This window comes from Haliotis asinina, chromosome 2 (genome assembly GCF_037392515.1).
Source record: "Haliotis asinina isolate JCU_RB_2024 chromosome 2, JCU_Hal_asi_v2, whole genome shotgun sequence".
In the NCBI taxonomy this organism is placed as follows: Eukaryota; Metazoa; Mollusca; class Gastropoda; order Lepetellida; family Haliotidae; genus Haliotis; species Haliotis asinina.
Genome location: NC_090281.1, coordinates 52,656,958 through 52,680,816, shown reverse-complemented (window position 1 = coordinate 52,680,816; position 23,859 = coordinate 52,656,958). Strand labels below are relative to the sequence as shown.

The 23,859-nt window shown below is 36.4% G+C and overlaps 2 protein-coding genes across 2 annotated transcripts in view; one reads left to right on the top strand and one right to left on the bottom strand.

Annotated features, from left to right (window-relative positions):
• Nucleotides 1–916: 916 nt before the first annotated feature.
• On the top strand, nucleotides 917–6,391 carry LOC137273909 (high mobility group protein B1-like). The gene is made up of 5 exons (XM_067806810.1): nucleotides 917–1,005; nucleotides 3,317–3,492; nucleotides 3,866–4,020; nucleotides 4,449–4,617; nucleotides 5,235–6,391. The coding sequence occupies exons 2-5, from the start codon at nucleotides 3,343–3,345 to the stop codon at nucleotides 5,382–5,384; spliced, it is 624 nt and encodes a 207-aa protein (XP_067662911.1). The 5' UTR covers nucleotides 917–1,005; nucleotides 3,317–3,342; the 3' UTR covers nucleotides 5,385–6,391.
• A 1,929-nt stretch (nucleotides 6,392–8,320) lies between these two features.
• The window catches only part of LOC137273907 (probable phospholipid-transporting ATPase IA), a 104,263-nt gene continuing 88,724 nt past the window's right edge, over nucleotides 8,321–23,859 (bottom strand). Inside the window, exons 39-41 of the mRNA XM_067806808.1 lie at nucleotides 23,677–23,697; nucleotides 16,859–16,902; nucleotides 8,321–15,192 (exon numbers count right to left, since the gene is read on the bottom strand). Of these exons, the coding sequence (XP_067662909.1) occupies nucleotides 15,139–15,192; nucleotides 16,859–16,902; nucleotides 23,677–23,697 (119 nt within the window). The 3' untranslated portion in view covers nucleotides 8,321–15,138. The remainder of the gene's footprint in view (nucleotides 15,193–16,858; nucleotides 16,903–23,676; nucleotides 23,698–23,859) is intronic.

The window sequence follows — 23,859 nt, the reverse complement described above, 5'->3', positions numbered from 1 at the left end:
AGTTTACTTAAACCTAACAGTCGATTTCATCTGTCATGGTTTAAATCTTTATACATTTGGCTACAAATTTTGGCCATGTCCGCTTCTCTCTGTCAATCATGCCCGACGAAAGACATTAGCTACTACTTGTGGTAAAACTAACATTTGGTAGTTTTGATAAGCCGTCTGTTGGTATATCTTCGCTGTCAGGTGCATATCAAATAGCCATCAAAGCAATTTATTTTGTATGTGAGATCTTCGAAGAAGAAAATAAAGGAATAGCATCATGTGCATATAACGAGGTGCAGTACACTGAAAAAGGTGATGCTTTACCATGTCAAATTCTTTTCTCAATTTAGTGGATATTTATGACGACAGTTACTCTTCCACAAGTAAACTAGTTATTAAGTTGTTTATATTGACCCACTTCATTTTTTACATTATTGGTCGTTATAAAGACGTTTGTTATAGTCTATAGTAAGCCTAACAGAAACAAAACTGGGGACTTTTTTAGACATATTTTATATATATTTGAATGTTTTCGTTGTTTACAAATTCTCTCATGTGTTTGAGATCTTATACAAAGTACATTTGTCTCGAGGTATATGCGTACTGAAGCGTGTGTTAGGTTTGAAGTTCTTTAAAATACTTTTATTCATGAGGGCATATTGCTGAGCAAACCATTAGATGTGTTCACGACTGCCTCGAAACAGTGATGTTACATGTGAATACCGTTAACAAAATCAACTTGTGGTAGTGTGTCGTACGGTCATAGCTATCTAGCGGTACACATCCCACAATGTGCATCATGTGATCGTTTGCCGAGTTGTTTATTTGTCAAGCCGCCTTCTTTATTATGCAAAAACGTCATTCAAATGAATGTCCCTCATTGGTTCGTATGTGCGGCTAATCCAAATTTCAGCCAATCGCAGCGTTCAGACGCCAAAGTAGCCGTGAGTCTTTAGCGGAATAAGTAGCGTGGGTTATAGTTGCAGTAGATAGCAGTGTACGGTACAAGCTTGAATTGTAAGTGTTTTAACTTATTTTCTTTTTACATTTTACTTGGAAAAAGTTATTTATGCATTAGATTAATTTGTTTTCTATAGGATGCAGGTTTGTTTCTGACATGTTATCAAGTTTGTATAGATGCTATTCGTATTTATGAGAGCTTGCCTCCATGCCCTATATAGATTGCATATGAGCGCCATGTCTGCCTGGCAATGCTGTGGCTATAGGCGGGGAAGGGGTGGACAAATTAAAGGATTTCGAAGTTAAAATCAACGTCGCATTACGATCTAACGACATGGATGTGATGTCACATCATTTATCTGTAATTTCGTAAATTTTGATATTTATGCGTCGTGTTTTAACCGAGGTTGAGCTCGATTTCGGGACAAGCCCTTTGTCATTACGAAGCGATAGAGCGGCCATATAGGCGATCGTTCAACAAGACCTGAACATAGTGAAGCCGTTTGCTCTAGTAATACTCACTGTATATAACATATAGCCTAGCATAGTAGGAACGATGATGAAGTTTAAACTTCCGGGAACACTAATGTCAGGAACATTTTCCTAACCGAGATCACCCTGGGATGATTTTAAAAGGTACTTTCATTCATGGGAATGGAATTTGACATTGGAGAGGTGAGTTTTGGGGTCGTTGTTTGAGGTTGGACGAGCGGCCATGACGGATTTTGCTCCAACATAGGATTTGGCTATTGCCATTCGTTTAGTATGGGGAATGATAGAGTGTAGAAGGTAGCGGCGATGGCGAGTTATCGTACCCGAAATGACTTAAACTTACAACGATTTGTAATTTTTCGATTTTTGTAGATCAAAATCGACTAGTCTCTTTGTCTGCAGAGGCGGTCTGATCTAGTTACAAAAGAAATGGCGGTTTTGAACAAGAAGGGCCCAATGTCTGACAGAAAGACAGCCTATGCTAAACGCGCCATAGGACTAATGCCACATTCACAATGTACAATAGTATAGCTGTTATGGAGATTTTACCAGCTAGTTTCTCGGCATACTCTGTTGGTTTTAAATTATGATAATGAAATTTCTGTTTAAAATAAGAGAAGATTTAGTCGTCATTTGACCTACATTAATGCATAAATGTTTTTGCAGCTGTCATTTCGTCTTTTGTCATAAACTTTATGTATGCACTTGCCCATATGCCATTTGTCATTGAAGTTACTCTTGAATATGTGGAAGAACATCAGTTATCTGTCATTAGAGGATATATTTTGGTATTTTTCTTTGATACTTGGTGTTTATGAAAATTGCCCCTGACCAAATAAAAAATGTGTAGATCTATTGAGTAACATTTTAAAAAAATATTCTTGAATATACTTTAACGTTTAGTCAGCATTAGATGAATGTATCAGCAGGCTTCATTGTTTTTTTCCCCAGATTACATAACTTAATATGTCATAATGTCAGCACTGCATAATTATGCATGTTGAAGTTGCACACAAAAGATTATGAATATTCATATTGAAGGTGTTTTTTGTTAAATAATCACCGAAATATTTGAAAGTAATTTTATTTAAAGTAATATCTCCCTTCTTGTGACAGTCTTTTGAAATATAAAAAATGCTGGATAGTCTTTGTTTTGAAATTAATGTGGATAGTATTTGTCTGTGTGTCTGTCAGCTGTCAGTTGTTAAATGTGACTGCTTGGCTTATTTCTAAGGGGCTGATTTCTCAGCTTTAGCTTTTTGCAAAAAAGGTTATGCTTTTTTTTAAAACCCGTTCAGGCAGACATCATATGTCTCAATGCAAAAGTGAAAGATGTATATATATATATAGAGAGAGAGTTTTAAATATTTACACACAGTTTCAGTTAGTTTTATGTAGACCGTCAAAGTGTTGTTGTAATTGCCTGAGTATGTCTACTTTAATGTTAAATTTGTTCAAATATGATATTATGCTCATGAGATACAGGGCCAATCAATTATGTATCTCAACATCTAACTACTGGTTTATTTTTATGAGTCTCCTTAGATTTTTTTCCAGTGCTTTTGAGTTTTGACTCTTAATTTGACAGAAATATCTCACTGAAATATTTTGTTGTAATTAATTTTTTTGCCATGGACTCTGATTAATCCACAAGTAGTTGTGCTAGTGGTTAGACCAATGAGGGACGCCAGAGCCAGCTTGTAAGTTCAAATCCTTAATGCTACTCAGCCTACCAAGTGAACTGCAATCTGTGTTGTATTGAGACAATGTAATCTCAAATGTGACATTGTTGCATATGATGACTTTATAAAATGCATTGGTATTTTCAGCAAAAGGAAATTATTTATTGTTTTATTATACTATTGGTGTTTTCCAGAATTGTGGACTGCTGCTTCAGTAATCATGGGTCGTAAGGATTCCAATAAGCCGCGTGGGCGGATGTCCTCATATGCATTCTTCGTGCAGACATGCCGAGAAGAGCACAAGAAGAAGCACCCGGGCGAGTCTGTAGTGTTCACTGAGTTTACTAAGAAGTGTGCTGAGAAATGGAAGGTGATTAATTACTCTCAACATCCTAAATGACTTGATGCTTTGTCAGCACTTTGACCTGATGATGCTTACCTGATTGTTTTTTTCTTTTTTAAAGTTTCTTCATGTGTTCATCAATATGCAGTTGACTATTTTACTGTTAGACATTAGAGCAGGTTTGCATTTGGTAGGTTGTAAAATCTGTGCTATGTGCCATACAAACTCCAAATCGAGGTTTGTTTTCAAGTAAATGTTATTAGCTTTAAAAACAATTACCAGAAATTCCTTTTTTTGACCACCATTTAAAAGCGTTAATTGGGTAGGATTTATGAATCCTGGTAAGTCAAAAACAGCACATCTGCTTATGCACTATTTAACTGAAAGTGTTATTTTTCAGAAAATGGAACCTAGTGACAAGAAAAGGTTTGAGTCGATGGCTGATAAGGATAAGGCCCGATATGAGAGTGAAATGAAGTCCTACCAACCCCCAAAGGGAGAAAAGACGAAAAAGAAGAGGAAGTCCAAGGACCCCAATGCCCCTAAGAGAGCATTGTAAGAATATTACATCGTCAGATTTATTCATTCTGGTGTCCCATTCGTGATATTGTTTGAATACTGCTAGAAGTGGCGTATTGCTGAGAGGGAAATGACTAAATAGTTTGCTTTGTCCAAACAAATTAACAGTTGTCTAATCTTGATATAAAATGTTGGTTTAAGGTTAAGGTATTCGTTACATGATTTGTCATTGACTTTACACCTTTGAATATGATAGAATTCACTTTGCTATCACTATTCACACTATTTTAAAAAGGTTAATTGGCTGTGTTTTGTGTGTCATTTTTCATTATACCCTTTTCAACTTCACAAGAAATTCAAAACGATAATGGTCAAATGGACTGGGTTTTTTTTTTTATAAACAGGCTTGTAAAAGTAAGACTGTTTGTTTGACATTTGATTATATGTCCTGTTGTTTATTTCAGATCTGCTTTCTTCTTCTTCTGTGGAGAAGAGAGAGCCAAGGTCAAGGAAGACCAGCCTGGGCTGTCTGTGTCCGAAGTTGCCAAAGCATTAGGGAAGCGATGGGAGGTTTGCAAAGATAAAAGCAAATACGAGAAAATGGCAAAGAAGGACAAAGAACGATATGAAACTGTAAGTTATCAATCTTAGACAGCTACAGTTGCCTTCAAATGACAACTAACTTTAATGCTTTACCCCCTGATGACAAAATCTTTTTCTCAATCATAGAACCTTTCCAAAGTATTTCCAAGAGTTCAAAAGTATGTCTTTAACTTGAAATTAACATTAAAATATGCTTGAAATGATGACAATGTTAGGTGAGGGTTTGATTTCACAACATAAATATCTTTTGTGTGAAAGAAACCCCAAGTCATATTCCTGCTTTACTAGTGGTTACAGCATCTGCTAGTCAGACGGAAGAACTGGGTTTCACGATTGTGAAAAATGTCTGTGACGTTTTGGGATTTAACTTCACTTTCAGCAGACTTACAGTCATACCATTTGTGTTTAAAAGATATGATACTGACATTAACTTCAAGGGTTAATGCTCTTTTAAACAAGTCTTTAGTTAAAATTGTTCTAAAGATGAACATAAACAATAATTGTATGGTTTAAAGTTATTATTTCTTTGTAATTTTTTTCCCCAGTAACCACAGATGCATTTTAATTTTGGTATCTTTGCCTGATGTGCATCCTTCCTAATTCCTGATGGTAGATGATCTGTACGTATATTGTTGTTGTTTTTTCAGGAAATCACTGCCTACAGGAGTAAAGATAAACCTGGTGCATCCCCAGCAAAGAAGCCAAAGCCTGCTGTGGAGGAGGTAGAGGAAGATGACGATGAAGAGGAGGAGGAGGAAGAAGAGGAAGAGGAGGAGGATGATGAAGACGAGGATTGAGAACTCATGTTGGACATTACTCATCATGTCATGATCATCTCATTGACCAATCGGTGACCTTTTTATCCATCATCGTCTTGTTTACAGTTTTACCAGCCCCATTTTTGCCACGAACGTTTTGCTGCTGGAATTAATGGCCCGCAAGGAGGAACTCGCGTCTTTATTTTCCAAGAAAATTGAGACGTACGTCTTAGACACCCACCTTGACTTTTACAGATGAAGAAATTTTAACGTTTAACAAATGGTTGGTGTTTAAAATGAAACAATTTTATAGCTGTCTGCTGCAAAACATTTGGTGTGTTATAAGTTCTGCAATTGGAGTAATTACATAGTAAATATGTATATGTAGATAGCATTTCAGTATGTTTTGTAAAATTGCTTCAAAAAGCAAGGTTTACGGTGTTCATAATGTACTCACAGTCAGTGGCATGTGAAAATATGTGCTATAATCGAACAAGGAGTGCTAACTAATTGTCCATGATTAATACGTTTTAAAAGTTGTTATGAGACAACAGTTTTATTATTTGCTCATGTTGGTGATATTTATGTAACAAGATGGAGTTACAAAATTGAAAACATGTAGTTGGGAGTGCATTTATTAATGCAGCTAATATTTACAGAAATCTTCACTCATGTACCTAATACTGTACATGCATCAGACTTGCATCAGCATTTCTCATTCGGTAAACCAAACCATAAGTTGAAATCACAGACACTGTTCTCATCTTACCGATTTGAGTCAATGATTAAATCATCGTTTCTGTGTCATTGTTATCATTTTAAATTAATATAAAGTTGCCATCCTGTTGAAGTTTCCATATTTGGGAACACGTCTAGATGTTCAATGTCAACTTGCCTACAGTGTTACTCAACAGTGCTACTTTAACAGTGTTCTCGTAGGATGTGTTCCCTGAAGCTTGTCACAATAGGTCTGTACAAATGTGTCAGAGTAGCACTTGCATCTTTTGTAACCGTAGGAATAAAAATAATAAACATTTTGAGCAAAATCACTCTTCTGTTATATTTTTCTTTATGCTGTATACCAATATAAGATAATGTGTGAATCCCAATTCTAGTGTCGGCTGCTGTGGCATTGCTGGGAGAATATTGCTGGGAGAGTGGCGTAAAGCTAAACTCACTTTTTTTATACTGTATTTCCTTGATTATCAAGAAATGGTAGATTGGTGGTCATGCTGTAAACCACTGATTGACAGGCCCAGACTGTTGTCATGGAGTAGATTGGTGGTCATGGTGTAAGCCACTGGTTGAGACTGATGTCAGTTTTAAGAGTGGTTTGTTGGTGATGTAGTCTGTCTCACAGTCCCTGAACAACATAATTTTCCCTACTGCTGAGCCTTCTCTGGAATACTAAAGTCTTCAGTGAAGCAAGTCTAGATGTTCTCAGGTTCACATAAGGTGATGACATTGTTGGAAAGGACAGGGCTTAACACTAGGACTAATAAATATGCCCGTCACTTGTACTGTTATCTGATGGTGGTATGATGTCTAATTGGTAATGACCTGAGCTCATGTAGCCCTAATGCAGATGTTCTTAGTTTCTGAATCTCTGGTCTCCCTGGGGCTCTTTTTCAGTTTATATGGGTTAGCTTGTTACTAACAAATTTTATATACTTCTCACAAAAAGTTAAGCAACACAAATGTTTAGTCTTATTACATGCACTGGCCCTCATGTCACTGCGAGGTATAAAGATTTTTTTAAAAAATATATAAAAATTTTGAGAAGACCATGGACTGGAAACGCTTCACAGTACAATGTATCTGGACAAAGCTGGCCACTTCGGTGTACCCTACCTGTTTGTTTTGCCGATGGCTACACTATCATCACACTATCATCGCATGCAATCGAATAAAACTTGCATCTAAACATAATCATGGGTGATTGGCCTATCGATCACCACTCAACACATACCAGTTCTTTATTGCTATTTCTACAAGTCGACTGAAGGCTGATTTTTAGCCTCGACAACATGATTCTAACACAAATGGTGGATGATAGCAAAGACGCTATGGCAACATAAAGGGTGTGTGGTCAAAACAAGCCCTCTCATTGGTCGAAAGTTGCTATCGTCTGCCATTTCTGCACTGGTGAGGCTCTACCAGAATACATATGACATCATCGATCAGCCACATTCTGGACGTCCATGTGTAACAATGCCAAGACTGGACAGATGGACAAGGGTGACTCTTCTTCTCGACTGGTTTTTGTCTGCAGTGATGACTTCCCTGACCATCCCATGACTTCGCTGTATTCACCCCAACAGTTCTCCAGGGACCTGTTCTGGTCCTACTTGTGGGAATTCGGGGTTGCAATAGGTCCCCAGAAACCTGTGTTGGTACTACTGTGGGGATTCAGCGTTAGAATGGTTTCCCAGCAACCTGTGCTGGTCGTTCTGTGGGGATTCATTGTTAGAATAGTTCCCCAGCAACCTGTTCTGCACCTATTGTGGGGTTTCTGGGTTAGAATAGGTCCCCATCAACCTGTTCTGCACCTATTGTGGGGTTTCAGGGTTAGAATAGGTCCCCATCAACCTGTTCTGCACCTATTGTGGGGTTTCAGGGTTAGAATAGATCTTCAGCACATGTGCTGGTCCTACTGTGGGGATTTAGGGTTAGAATAGATCCCAAGTAACATGTGCTAATCATATATTAGGGATTCAGGCTTAGAATAGGTCACCAGCAACAGATGCTTGTTTTTTTCTGATGATTCTGATTTTATCATGATCTCCAGCACATCCTTTGCTGTATGTTCCTGGATGCTCATAACATCAATCGTCAGATTTCCTGGTCTTGACTCCATTATGTATATGCAGACGTCCAAAGACGCCTCATTAGGAATGTATAATGTCAAAAGTTTCAACAAATCCAACTTGAAGGATTCACTGAAGTTGTAATAAGAAAAACCTCCAGATCGTAAATCAGTACGACAGACATAGTTTATTATACATAACAATACAATGGGGTAGGCACAGCTCAGATAAATATGCAATTTACAAAGCTTAAATGAATATATCAGATCAAGGTAATAATTACGAAAACTTTCTGTACAAAACTCAGAAATGAAAGAAAATTAAACCTGCTTGTACTTATGACATTTTTCTTATATTTTCTCCAGTTACCAGAACAAAGAGAATGAAGACTTCACCCACTATTCCAACCTCTTTTGAATGGTTACTGTTTACAGTCATGAAGATCAGATTCTCAAAGCAAATTACAATATCCTAATAAGAGGTGTACTGGATTGACATGACATATTACTGTCATAACTGTGAAAAAGACGCAGTCAAGATACATAGTGATCGCAGACATGTGGAAGAAGATGTCGCAAACAGAAGAATTTGATCTCCATGACAAACTGTCCAATTTTCTACAGATAGTGTATGTTTTGAATGATAGTTTACATTTAGAATACAACAGAAGAGGGTTCACAGCCACGTGATAATAACCTCACACCGCACTATTCAAATTCTGATAAGGATACAAAATACATCAGCATGTCAGGAGATAAGATACTTGTGATTCAACAATCAATGAACACATATCCCTATAACAAATTAAGAGGTACATTTGAAATACTGTTCCTGGTTGAGGCTGTGCAAATTGATTTTAGAGGTTTAAATAGGTGATCCTAGCTGCAACACAGCTTACATAGTGCTACAGTACAACCTAACTCTGATACTGCAAAAACAATGCTGTTCTGTCAGACAGGTTCATAATATTCTTAGAGAAATGTGATAAAGCAAGTAATTTTATCTTGACATGCTCAATTTGTAACTCCTAATTAAATCTCACAGACTCCATGCAAAACAAACGCCCATATAGCTATCAACCTAATTTGAATAGTGACGTGCTACTTTATATGCATCTAAGACATCGCTCTTCAAAACTTCTAGCTATGTGATAAACTTTTGAATTAATGACCCTTTTTTTGCGTACTTGAAATATATATTCATGTTACAAAGTGCGTAATAAAAGTGATCATTTAGACAAGGAGACCAAACGTAAAAAATGTTAGTAAAAAGTATTTAAATAGAGTTGTTAGTGATCACGAATTACATGTATGAAATTTTATTGCAAGTTAGGTGCTTTCTGTGTTTAATGTACCTAAACTTGCAATAACATGATGATGAATTGTTAGTACAGTTTCACTGCTATGCAACAAAGCATTCATTGCTGAGGCACATATTTCAGATGAACCTCCACTTCAGTAATTCACTTTGTTGCAAATTCATGAGGACAGTGTCTTCTATATGCAATGAAAAGAAAATGTGCTGTAACATTTGAAGTTTCAAATGTAAGTTAAGGCTGATAAAAACAATTTGAATTATATATCATTTTAATTAACTACCAAGTGTGCATATGAATTAAATTATTTAAATGTGGATTTGATACACCTGTCAAAATGAAATTTTTCGTAAATCGCCAGCTACAGGTGAGAATTCAGAAACACAAGTCGTCTGAAGCTGTTGTCAGTAACAATTATAATAATGCGTCAAGTCATGGAAAAAATGACAAGATGTAAGAACACATGGCCTACAGTATTGCCTGAAATTACAATAATGAGATGATCACCATGGGCAAATATAGCTCAGGTCTGTAACATAAATGACGTCATTCTTTAATTCACAGCAACAGATGTTCATTAATACAGGAGACATCCGCAGTCTAGTATAAAACTTAAGGGGGATAGTATGTTGCACTTTGATTGCACCACATGTTTAACTGAACATACAAAACAATGCATACTGTCTCATGTATAGTTGCTATAGATACCATGATATTGACATCAGAATCCCTGCTACCTCATTCAATTTCAGGAAATGTTCAGTGACAACATCTCACCATAAAGCACAAAAGACTGGCTTCACAAAGCAGTCTTAAGCCTAGCGCTGTTGTTTGAGTTGTCCTAACACCCTTTTGGAACAACGTGTGAAGCCCATTTCTGGCATCATTTGCCATGATATTGCTGGAATATTGCTATACATGGCATTAAACTACACTCGCTCACTAAGTCACCTCAGCACTAAGATAGCTTTATGGAAACAGACTGCAGTGAATTAAGTTCCTTGACTTACTGATAGACTTAATATTTAAAGGTAATGGGTCATAACCTATTGACTTGAATAGTCAACCCTCTTCTTTGTAGTTTAACTTTCAAATCCACATAGCCTTACTAAAACACTTTCTGAATTCCAATTCCTCTTCACCATCAGTCTTAACACATTATCTTTGCATTGGCTTTTGTAAAACAAAATCAGACAAAATGCTGAATAATCTGATGAAAGTTTTGTTAAATTCTGAAGCCGAAGAAGAACTGGGCTGCATAACATTTGGCCCCAAATAATTGCAAAAAATTCAAACAAATGGTTGGCTAATATAATGTGTCTCAAACAAGTTTATTGAGAATGTTAGTACTCAACTGCAACACCTAGAGGGAGTTCCAATTATGCAATAATGTTTGCCTGGTACTCAAGGAAACACTATAAGTGCCAAATCCTTGTTCCACATCTTCAGTAGGTGATGGAATGATTCAAGCTTGCTTCCCTCTATGAATCCAGAACATGCTCCTCAACCATATAACCCGTTTTGTTATTCTTCAAGTACCATACTTTCTGCTTCCTTGTCAGAGTACATCAAAGTTCATTGTGAGGCATTATGGGATATCTCCAAGTCACAAGAAAGGGGGCAGATCAAAACCTGGATGGGAAATATATACAAATTAATTTTTTAAGTTTCAGGGTTATAAAAATCTAGCTTTCCATACATAAAAAACTTTTTTTCACACTTCAGTAAAAGGATTTACAGCTCTTATCACATCTTAAAAATGAGATGTTATAACCTGACAGCAGCTAAAATACAGAAGATTTTTTAGGTCACATCCAGCCTTTGAACTGCTCCCCAGTATGATCTTCTATGTCCATTATATTTTATCATTAGACATCATGGTAGCTGGGCTATTTCTGTATTGTCCACACATGATTACCACTAGAACCAAATACACATCTTAAACATAATGATATCCAGCAGCAGCTGCTGAGATATATTTTTCTTGTATTCCTTGTATTTTTCATGTACTACTGACAAGACACATAATCAGCTGCCACGTCACCCGTTACATCACAGTTCTTCATCATCAATATCATTTCCAGTAATTGTAAGTATTCCTAAAAGAATCATTTCATCTAAAATAAACATCATAAAGTCACATACCAAGAGCAATAAAGGTGGTCATTAACAAATTTCAAAACTGCAGAAGCTAAATGTAGTTATCCTGGAAATAAATATTCTATGCTTGATCACGATTCATACAAAGTGGTCTGTCATACACTGACTGACCATGTTGCATTTCATACAGCAGAGAAGATATGCCTCGTCCTCTTTGCCAAGAATCTCCTGAATTAAAATTTAAAACAGAATAGAAAACAACAAAAGTAAGTTATACACATCAACCCGACAACTGGGTCATTTCACACACAAATATGCTGACATATGATTGAAAAAGTCTCTGGTACCATAATATCGATTTCTCAGTTTAAAAGTTAAAAGTTAAAATTTTGCAATGTTATGCAACATGTCTTCAGATTCCGAAGTTGATCTCTGACCAGACAAGCAAATGCAGGTTCATACTCCCCATCCTAAGCTCAAACAAAACCGATCACACAATACAAAGAAAAATAATATAGACATAGAAGCCAAGGACTGGCTAATTCTTGGGGCTGGAGGATAGGAAGATGTCAAAATTTTTTCTATCAAGATACTGAAAATAGAGACAAGTTTGTCCTTGTAATTTTTCCTGATGCTCACAAACTGTCAAAATGCACTATTCATTGTACAGTAAAATGTCCATTTTTATATATCCCTCCAAATAAGTGTATTACCCTCATAAACCTGCCAAAAAACAAAAATGTGTAGAGATCTTCCCAAAATTTGTCTGATCTCTCTGTGTGTTCCACTGCACAAAGCAATATTAGCGCTATATGTTTAAGTTTGGAATTATGATCATGATGACATCTTGAAAACCTTTGTACAATGAAATCAAAAGGTAGTCCTTAAGTCCTTTTAAACAGTATTTCTTAAAACAAGGACATGTGCTTCCAAAATGGCGTAAAAACAAATAAAACAAGAAATTCACCTAAAACAATATCTTGAATTTTATTTCTTACTATTATAATAATTCTGCCTCTTTCATTGTACACATCTTATTGACTTTGTACAATAAACCCATATTGGCATCAAACTTGGACTTCATTCGTGAATTCTCTTACATTCTTCATCTTCAGTGTGACAAACTCCCTTACATTCTGCAGTTACATTCTGCAGATATTCTACAAAGGACTTCACTACAAGAACTTTCGACCAATCATACTGCAGCATATCTTTGTGCCGACCCTGGTAGTGTATCACAGCCTGTAAGAGCAAATCAAAGTCTGTGACATGTCATAAAAACACAAAGTCACAGCTAAATCATAATAAATCATAAAACAAAAACATGGTGAGCAAACAAACAAAATCTACTTCAAGTGAGCTAACATCGACAATGCTGTTCTACAGAAATCACCATGGACACTAGAGAGGTGTCAATCACATCAAAAGCATGTGATCTACCACTATGTGAGCAAAGGAAACTATGAATACAAAGAGATCTACATTAGGCCAATTCAAATATCATTCTTCTTTCTCAAAAGCAATAAAATAATCTGTATGTTCTGTATAGATAAATGTCACTAAATATTATTAACAAAAAAATGGTTTGTATCCATGAAAACTAAAATATATAATTCAAATATATAAGTCAATGAGCATATGAAACAATTTATTTTTCAATTTATAGTATGTTTTGATAATCTTATTTAAAATATATATGCCTGAGACAAAAAGACCAAATATATTCTTACACATCTTTTCAGAACATTTTAATCCTGTGCTGTCAGAAGATCAGCTTACTAGAAATGTATCTAGGCTCTGGCTTCTGAAAAGAGTCCCAAAGCTTATTATGAAATCAGAATAATAAACCAATACACCTCCACATGGAGAAAACCATGGTACTATCATGTCGGCCTGACATCACAACAACAGAACAAACATAACACAAACATGCATACAAATGTTGACTCCAGCAGTGAAAACTGGGTAGGGAGATCAATGACATATCCTTGCTGATTATTTAAGCTACCTGTATTGATTTTAATATCATTGAGATATTTGTCTAAAATACCTTCTTATCACTTTTTCTAATTTATCATCATCATTTTTCCTTCACTTCTTTGGAAGTGTGATTGTACTGACAATGTTTTTATCACAAAGTTTTGAATTCTGATTCTTTGATATATCTACAAGTTTTTCATAAAATGCAAAACAGACCCTGATCTGTCACCATTCTTATTGATTATCAGTCTTAACAGTAGTAAGAAAGTGCCTCAGATATACAGTGCAGTGACCGTGTTCAGGGCACTGACCTTGACCTTCATAAAGGTTGACATATTTTGGAAATGAGTGAATGGCGATGCCTCGGCATCAACTGATTATATTACGTGCAATCAAATCAAATCTACTGACCCTTGACCTTTGACCTAGCAAATGATTGAGTGAAAAAAGCAGAGCATATCAATATCAGGACATGGTGACTGTGATCATTCAAAAGTATTTTTAAAAATCTAAAATGATGTTGTGATAGAGAAATTTAGGGACCTTAAACCCAGTGACCTGAAACCAGTCAAAGGATACATAAAAGTCCTGAATATTCATGGCAATGCTTTGCAAAAGTGATCTACGAGTACTGTCAAAAAAAACCCCCAAAAGTGTTGTGTGATCATTTCAGGAATATCAGTATCAGCTGATTAGTGATGTTTCATGCAGCTTTTAGCGATTTTCATCAATATGACAGGGATAGATTTACACATTGAAGTTATGTGAAATAATATACCCTGGTTGCGTTGTGATGAGAGAACATGTTCACAAGTAAGCTACTCCACCACCCATCAACATTTCAAGACATGCAGAGTAATGCAGAGTAATACTGAACGCAGGACAATGAAAACATTGACAAGACCACATGTGACGATAATATTCACAGACATGATTATAACAGAGGTAAATGTACAATTTCAGTCTACACTATATACACATTACAGATAATCTTTGAAAAAATAAATCTTAGAAAGTTAGAAATTTCCTTTTTGAGTGCAAGCCAGCAAATACATTATGTTTCTTTTCTCTGGTGTGTCAAGGTTAAAAGTTCATACATTTGGAGGGGTCAAGATCAACAGGCAAAATGGGTAGGAGGTCAAGGACAAACAAGACACTTTACAGTTTCTGGAAGAAGAAGTGAACTTCAATACTGACAAAAACTAGCCAATTTGGCAGATTATGTCTATTCTAATTGATGTCAAAAAAATGTTTTCTGATTAAAGTTACATTGACTGATATTCAGAAAAAGAAAAGAACTGCCTTGAATAATACTAGGATTTGTAGAGTAATGATTTGCTACATGATTGTGAATCTGTTATAGCAAACACTTCTATCAGTACATTAACCGCTTGAACACATATTCCGAGTATTTCAAGCTACTAATTGAAAAACAAAGCAATTTGGTGATAGAATCCAATCAGAAGTGTGGATTATTGGATTGTCGGATGATCTGATGAGGATGTCCACGAGAGCAACCATGCTGAACAATGGCACAACAGTCACACTGAGATCCAAGGACAAGAGTTGTCTCCCTTTACTTTTGGGGCTCCTACAATCCTTCTGGCTTCTCTTTCGTGGTGTCATATGCCCGGATGTAGTCAGCCTGAAACACAGACAATACTGACTACAATCAAATCCATTTCAACTTTATAGCTAAGGTTCTCATTTTTTAAAAGTGTTTTATATGAATAATCTGAGAACTGTTCCAATGTAGACAGTGTGTTATGATATCTGGCACGTGACACTGTGACATCCTACTGACATAAATTCTGTATGTCTTTACTCACAGTTCTGTGTGTCTTTTACTCACAGAATGCTGACATCTGATTGAATAAAATAAATCATCCCTTGTCTTTGACAGGGTGATGTCTACTCAAGGTCCACTTGATATGAGTGAGAATGATTGAGCATCGCTCTATGCGTAATTTCAGTAGTAATGCATTCAGGGAAACCAAAGAGTGGGCTTAACACACTGTACCCACGCCAGTTCTTCATTGACCCAGGTTAAAGGTTTAACCACTTGGCTACCCCAACACCCGTCCACTTGATGTGAACAGCTATGGCAGATGTATGAGGTCTTACTGGAGAGAAGAATCGACTCTGGGTTGAAGATTACATACAAAGTAGAATAAAGAGAGTGAGTTAGTTTTAACACAGCCTTGAGCAGTATTTCTCAACTGCATTCTGTGTCAGCTGTACTAATACAAGGGAAGATGCACGTGTCAGATGTTGAACACCCCTGAGAATCTCATGTCTACAGTAAGGAACATAATCACAAGTTTCTGGTAGGCCCAGGGGACATAATTCTGCTTGGTATAATTTTAACCGATGATCACAAGGCTGGTACTGTGATATTCAAGACATAGACTCATAAAAAAAGTAGGGGAACCTGAACTTTGAAGTCTGGTAGAAAGAAAACTCATTGAGGAACGTTACAATGACATTCATCTTGTGTATGCAGCATCATTTCACGTTACTACCATATGCAAACACAATGCATGGGAAGCACCTGCACAATATGGGAACCTCCTACATGAGCATGAGGTGTCATTATGAGCCTTGACATTTTTCAGGCAGGTCGATAAATCACTCTAGACCATTTTGTTCCGATAATTTTTTGGCATCTGTGCATGGTCAGGGTTTTCAGGGTCAAATCACACTACTGACTGAAAACTTTTAATGTCATACGCCAGTCACCTGACACAAGTGATAACTGAACGAACAGCTTTGTTTTGCGGTGATCCATTCTCAAAATATCCACTATTATTGTATCAACATTGATACAACCCCATGTAACTCTCATTTTCGACAACTGGACAATGAAAGTACAGTTCCCCTACCTTTTTTCGAAGAGTATATATCAGACTTCCTATTGTGTTCCAAAAAGTTTTTCTTTGGAAGGCGAGAGATGACACTCTTAAAATCAACAGTACAATAACAGTCTCCATTTTTAATTCAATTCAGACTGATTGGATTGAGTTTAGTTCTATTCCACACTCAACAATATTCCTGCTATATGACCTCAGTCTATAAATAATCAAATCTAGACCAGGCAATCCAGTGATCAACAGCATGACAATTGATCTATGCAATTGGGATATGACAACATGTGTTAACCAAGTCAGTGAGCTTGACCACCCGATCCTGTTAGTTGCTTCTTACAACAAGTCTGGGTTACTGAAGATCATTTGTGGACCTTCATGGGTCTGGAAGATGGGTCCTTGTGGCAATAGCTTCCACCCAAGATGTAGCTAACTGAGCTCACTTACCTGTGGTACAACTCCATGCTCTTCTTGTGAGAAGGCATACCCATCTGTAAAAGTCAACAGACAGATGAATTCCTAGTCAAAGACTGACCTACAGTTGTGTCATTAGTAACAATAACTAAAATATAGTGACAAAAAAAGCAAAAGCAATGTCACAGCCATTGAAAGGGTTAGTACACAACATATAACCCACACACCCTACATGCGCAACTATTAACAAGGTAACATATACTGAGGGACAAAAATTCGGGATCACATAAAAGAACAAGTGTTCCTTTATTTATTTTCCCAGGTTTCTTCACAAGCTATGTGAGACAAAGATTGTGAAGAAATCTGGAAATAAATAAGGGAACACTTGTGCTTTCATATGATCCCTTATTTTTTTCCCTCAGTATATATGTTTGTAGTTACAAATGAAATGTACATTCATACAAATGGGTCTGAAAAACTATAGAAAATACAGCCAAATATTAGGTGAGGATATTCTGAGAGTCCACTTTGGAAACCAAAATCTGATGTTTGGAGACGTTGGAGAACAAAAGTGACACAATTTGGCCAAGGAACTGATCCCAACATAGACACTGAGAATATCCTTGATCAGTTTACTGTACATAATTATGTAGACCAGAAACAATATAATAAAGATTTAAAATGGTTTTGTTTTGCTACTTATCAGACTGTACACTAGTTTGTTCTTTTTCCTGTTCCTAGTTTGTTCAAGAACCTTCAAGCTGTACAACATGTTTCTCCTTCACAACACACATACCACGTGCTGTAAGCCTTCACAAACATGTGCTATGCCTTTTGAAGGGAGAACAATCTTATATTCTCAGATTCGTTTATAACTGTTCCAAAGACAAAATATACAGAAGTATCAAGTGTCAGTATGTTGATATATTTCTTTAATCAGGGATTGAACATGTAATTTCAGATCTAAAAAATCTGATCCGTTTCCTCCTTGTAGAGCTAGATATTTATCAGTATTTTGTCATGTTTGGGGATAAATATTTTCAAGTAATATACACATAAATAAGAGAGAATTGTGTCATACGATCAGAGAAAACCATATTACATAAACCCTGTATGGGCGTTGGCCACACCATACATTAGAGATATATATGACATGAGAGGGAAATCTTGACCAAAATTACAAACTGGCAAAGAACAAGGTGAAAATCTGTTATGTTCAGTCTTGGACTGGTTGTTCTGTTCTAAACCAATATATGGGAAATTGGAAAACCACAATTTACCATTTGGTTGTCCTAACCCAAAACTATGCCAGCTGGGCTAACGATATTCACATTTAAAGTTGTCAACATAAATTTCTCGTCTGCCTCTAAAATCACAATTCTTATTTTAAAATATATTTTGACACTGTCAAGTAATGTGGCATCTTTTATTTTGACAAAGGTTTAAACCTGTATCCAGTCCACGCGTCATCTAATAGGGAAGGTGCCAAAGTGAATAATAGATAGAAATATAAAACTAGTACTAAGTTAGTGATAAAGCTATCAAAATATGTAAAAGTATGTGTTAACAAAATAAATAATATATTAAGGGTACAATTTAGAAATCTGGGCAATAATGCGAGTGTTAATAATAGATTTCACTGAGTTAATATTAATACGGTTAAGCTACAGATTGGGAAAGTTGGAGGTCTTGATCGGAGCTGATGCATGATGTATTAATAAAACAGTTAGTGCAATGCTATCGTTTGTGTTTTCAGGAAGCATTTCCTTCACTGTGAATTGATGAATGTGGAGACAGACCTATCAACGGCTACAGGAGACACAGAATTTTTTAAATATGTGAACCGAGAAACTCTTACATGTTATTGGGCAAATTAAACAGTGGAAAGGTCAACTGGTAAAGTATGACAATGATCCTATTTTACTTTCTTTTCTTTAGGAATAATAATAAAAGCTCCTTTGTTGATGAAACAAATAGACTAAGATCTGTGAAAGTCAGAGGTAACTGAAAAGGTAGAAATTTGTATTTTGCTGCTAGTTATTGTTAGGAAAGGCAGGAATTCAGGTATTCAGGTATTCAGGTATTCAGGTATTCAGGTTTTCAGGTATTCAGGTTTTCAGGTATTCAGCTGAGGTTTGCCCAAAATATAAACTTCGAGGAAGTGTAATAGATGTTTGTACATTTCAGTTTACCAAATATCTCTAACCCTCCCATAAAATACATTGACAGTTCACATAACATGATGGTGTTGCCATTGTCTGGACTATCAACATTTTGGATTCATGAAATGATCCACAGGCTAATGTTACTTTCTTTATATTTAATTTTTCACAGCAGACATCATCTGGGAAACGAGGTCTCCTGATAAATTCCAATAAAGAGCAGCAAAGCTTTCAGCATACACTGGCAGCAAGAGTGTTAAATTAGGAGAAAATCCTATTGTGTTTACATGTTGGACATGATTATAGCTGGTTGAACACTTCCAAATGTTGTTTAAAACCGAACATGTTAGCCACTTTTAGCAACATTCCAGCAATAACATGGCTGGGGGATGGTAGAAATGGGCTTCACACTGTGTATCCATGTGGGGAATTGAACCCAGGTCTTCGGTGTCATAAATGAACACCTTAACCACTTGGCTATTCAACTCTCGACCCCTCCACCCACCCCCAAAATTACTGTGTGGAACATTTAGCAGTAAATAACATAATCTACACAAACTAAAGGTTAGCCAAGACGGTTCAGGGAAACGGAAATTGGACAACAAACCCATTAAATGACTTGATCTGAAAGAAGAGACCAAAACATAAGTCCTTGTAGTCAGAACAGCAGTATGACTGTCAGGTAACATCTTGTTGGGAGTGAAAGTAATTCCTTGGAAACAAATTCTTTTTTTAAAGATAAAATGGAATTTTATCCTGAGCAGGAAAAACCCTGAAGCTACAATAATTATTGTAAAGATCATCGCACATTCAAACATGACCCAGCAGTAATCCAAGGAAGATGTGCTCAACTTGAGGTCAGCATCATTATCATGGAGTGCATCCACGACTAACATGACCACTGGTACAGCTCAGACTACCAAAGTCCAAAAACTCCTCAAGCTCAAATAAAACAGGGTCCTTAGTGATGGGGTTGAGATTACCTAACAAGGTGAATATTGACAAGGATTCACTGACGTAACGATGCATTGATTCTGTGTGTGTATTCAAGGATTCACTGATGCACACATTCTTTAAACAAAGTATGACAGATGTGGGGGTGCACGCTATAAGGGACCGTACACACTGTATGGGACTGTGTTCAATAAAGGACAGTTCTCTTGTTATGCACTTGTCTGTGTCAGTGACCAACTTTCACTACTAGTCGTCAAGATCTGTGATCCTTCTAGTGAAAAATTCCACCACAACAGACCTTGTTGCTTCTGGCCTCACATTACGTGAGCTAGTGAGTGACTGGTGACACCCCCCTTTGGCCAGCAGTTCAGTCTTGTCATGGCATATCAGATAAGTCCAATATGCTGGGCCCATTCCTCAAAGCAATCATAGCGGTATGACAGTCGTAAGTCTATGTTACTGTAAGGGAGTTACGATCATCTTAGTGCTACAGTTGCTTTTAAGAATGGGGCTCTGGGGCCCGTTTCACAAAAACTCTCATAAGCCTAAGATCTAATAACTTCTCTCGTAGCATTTGTACCTAGCATACTGTAACAGAGGAGATGTAAAATGCTACGAGGAAAGTTGCGAGATCTTAGGCTTATGAGAGTTTTGTGAAACAAGGCCCTGATCTCCGACCATCTTGGGAAACCAAGAACTTCTGCTAACAGAACTGGAAACAAATTTCAAACCAACAATTATATGTTTCATGCAAAGGAGACTGACTACTGCACAGCACACGCTCCAACCAGTTAACACCTCGTCTTGCTATGCAGGCAAATCCGTAACCATGGATACCACAGACATGCAGCTATTGATATAGCTGCATCAACATCACTCAGTCCCACCAAGTGATGACTAGCATAACACCACTGCCACAAGCTAATTTGAATATTATTTGACTATACTTTCTTCCTGCTTGTAATCAAACTTCTGAAATCAAAGTGACTGGCCTGTTGAAAGCCATAACTATGCACTTCATGTACTGATTTGCATGACTGATAAAATCTGCTTTTTACAACTTCGACTGGGATGATGCTGACAGGATATCTCTAAACATCAAAGTGACGTAGCCATAAGACCAATGTAAGGAAAGGATAACTCACAAATGGAAACGGTAGTTGAAATTTTAGAATTTTCTCTGTGAAACTTTATGACATGTCATCTAAATATGCTGACTCATCAACACTGAAAGTACATGTTGAATGGTCTGTTTCATGTAAACCATCATCCCCACCTGGGTAGATAGTGTGAAGCCCATTTCTGGTGTCCCCCACCGTGATATTGCTGGAATATTGCTGAAAGTGGTGGAAAACCAAACTCACTCACTATAAACCATCGAATGTTGTGGTACTTGGCAGAGGTACTTTGCTAATCTATCAAACTGGGGTAGGAGAGAGTAAAGTCAACCTGAGTGCTACAAAAACAAGGGAGTATTGCTGTAGTAGGGAAGGGGAGATAATTGAGGATCTTCCTCTCACCTCTGGCAAGTTCATGTCAAACACACATTAAATCAATACCACTAAAACTAATTAAATGTTTCAGATAATAACATATCAATAAGGAACAGAAATTATTATAAACTCAAACAAATTATGACAAGATTATAGTTATGGGTTAATGATAACTGTCACCGATTTTTCTCAGAAAAAAGACTACAAGCTTATCAGCTATAATGTTACACTCTCTTTAGCTGTTTGTTATATACTTAGTGTAAAAAGTAAAGGATCATGAATTTTTGGGACTTATTCAGGAAACCATGTACATAGTCTTAGTAAAAATATTCCAAAAATTTCTATGACCTCTACTGTTCACAAAATTTAAATTTAACACTTTAGTATCAACTAAGAGCTAATATAAATCCTTGTCCCCGGAGAGTCATGCAGGAGTCAATGGTGTCATGTCTAACAGCCCCTCTGCAACTGTCCAGTGAATGATATCTCCATTCTACTTCGTACCAATTGGCCACAATGCTTTGTTTTGGAAATGACATCAGAATCTCCATATTTCCTACCTTATACATTAGCACATAATTTCTCTTCTTCAACTGATGCAATTATGATGGTAAAACAAATTCCACTGTTTTTTCATGACTGAAACAAGTATATAAATGTTTGTGTCAAATTGGGACATCTTGCAGCCCATGGACTTCCCAGCCAATATTAGTTCTTAGGAAATCACCATTTCTAACTACAACGAATGGAGATATAACTGCTACCCTCCATCAGAAATCTGGCAGCCATTCACAGCAATCCAAAGAACACTTTCTTCAGTCTCCTGGTATAACTTCATGAACAGAAAGCTCATTTGGACAAAGTCCACATTTGGAATCTAGATCTATGCTGAACTGTTGGTTGATTTCAAATATATAACCAAAGAATTCTACACCGATTCATTTTTGAGATAAAAGCAGATGGAGCTTGTGATGTTTCGTATAAAGCAAAGGTAAGATTGTGAATCGGCCCAGGTCTATATCATGGAGAAATTATGCACTGTATTGTTGAGGCTGATAACAGGCACTTGTAGCAGAAAATGACAAAACAATATGTCAACATGATATGTTGCTAAAGTCTTAAACAAGCTACAAGTGCCTGTGTGTGCTTTTCGTCATCTTAGCACTAAGACCTACAGCGGCCATTGTGCTGTGACAACTTGGATGGACAAGATCAGAATGAAATGTTACATCATGCCCACATGTTCACAGCAAACAAATTATCTGTTCCTTTCAATACTCCTTATCCTTTGTCCAAACTTTTTGTGTGGTAAGGAACGCCAAATTCCATTCACCCAAGAAAGCTCATAGTGGTGCATTATTTTTACCTCATCACTAGAACAATACCGGAATGGTTCTCAAACAGTTCATTGGAACAATCCTTTGTTTTTTGTGATCATTCTTCAGAACAGATAATTAATTGGCTGTGACCAAACTATATTACTCAATATTTGTTAAGAACCACACCTTTGAAGATGACATTTTGGTACTTAGCAATTGTTGAGTAGTATGTTTTGTTATATGACTACTTACAGTTAATACGCTGATTGAAAACAGATGTATGAGTATTTCATTTTTATCAAGACAGCCAAACATTAAACAAAAATAGTTCTGACAAAAAATGACTGTTTACTTTAGTTAGCAAGTCAGAAGAACAGTTTATATTCCTTGTCTGGCTTTCTTGACCAGTACAAAATGAGTACAACTATAATGGTATTAGCCCTTCTTAAAGGCTAAAACACAAATATTTCTTAAAAGAACCATACAGAAACAATCAAACAATTTTGGTTGTCAGCTAGAAAATACCTATTGAGTTAGTATTGTTTAAGTTTCCAAAGCTATTGGAAAAGGAATTAAAAAAATATATCAAGAAAAGGTTAAATAAGCTATTTTCAGAACAAAATATTATTAAAATATTCCTTAAAAAAACCCAAACATCTCGAACTGAAAAAAAAAAATATAACAGGCCAAGCCCAGACAGATTCGACTGATTCTTAAAGCTCTTTGTGAAGAATAATCGGCTGAATAAGTGCAAAACAAATCCTAGACATAATCATTGGGCTATACATAATACAATCCTGTCAACTGATTGTTAATAACCACCTCCCGAGTAGTGCTATCAATATACAAAGTTGTGTTAGTATTTGTTGTCATGGCAACAGGTGAGCAACAACACAAAGAATCAGTACTACAACAAAACTTACTTGACATAGTGGGTGATGGCGCTGTTTAAAACAAGCATGCTCATTGTAAAAATAAAGTGGCCACAAAAATTGCAAGGGAGTTCAAGGTCATTCACACAAATCTTTGATGCGACTGATCACATACTGAACTTTGTACTTGATAGCAGGTTGAGGAATGAAATGATGCTATGTGAAGAGAACTGA

What these genes read in the sequence shown, in the direction of transcription:
- LOC137273909 (XM_067806810.1), top strand. Translation starts at nt 3,343, where the DNA reads ATGGGTCGTAAGGATTCCAATAAGCCGCGTGGGCGGATGTCCTCATAT. An exon ending in AGTGTGCTGAGAAATGGAAG is followed by an intron (nt 3,493 to 3,865) that starts GTGATTAATTAC and finishes GTTATTTTTCAG; the next exon opens with AAAATGGAACCTAGTGACAA. An exon ending in AATGCCCCTAAGAGAGCATT is followed by an intron (nt 4,021 to 4,448) that starts GTAAGAATATTA and finishes TGTTTATTTCAG; the next exon opens with ATCTGCTTTCTTCTTCTTCT.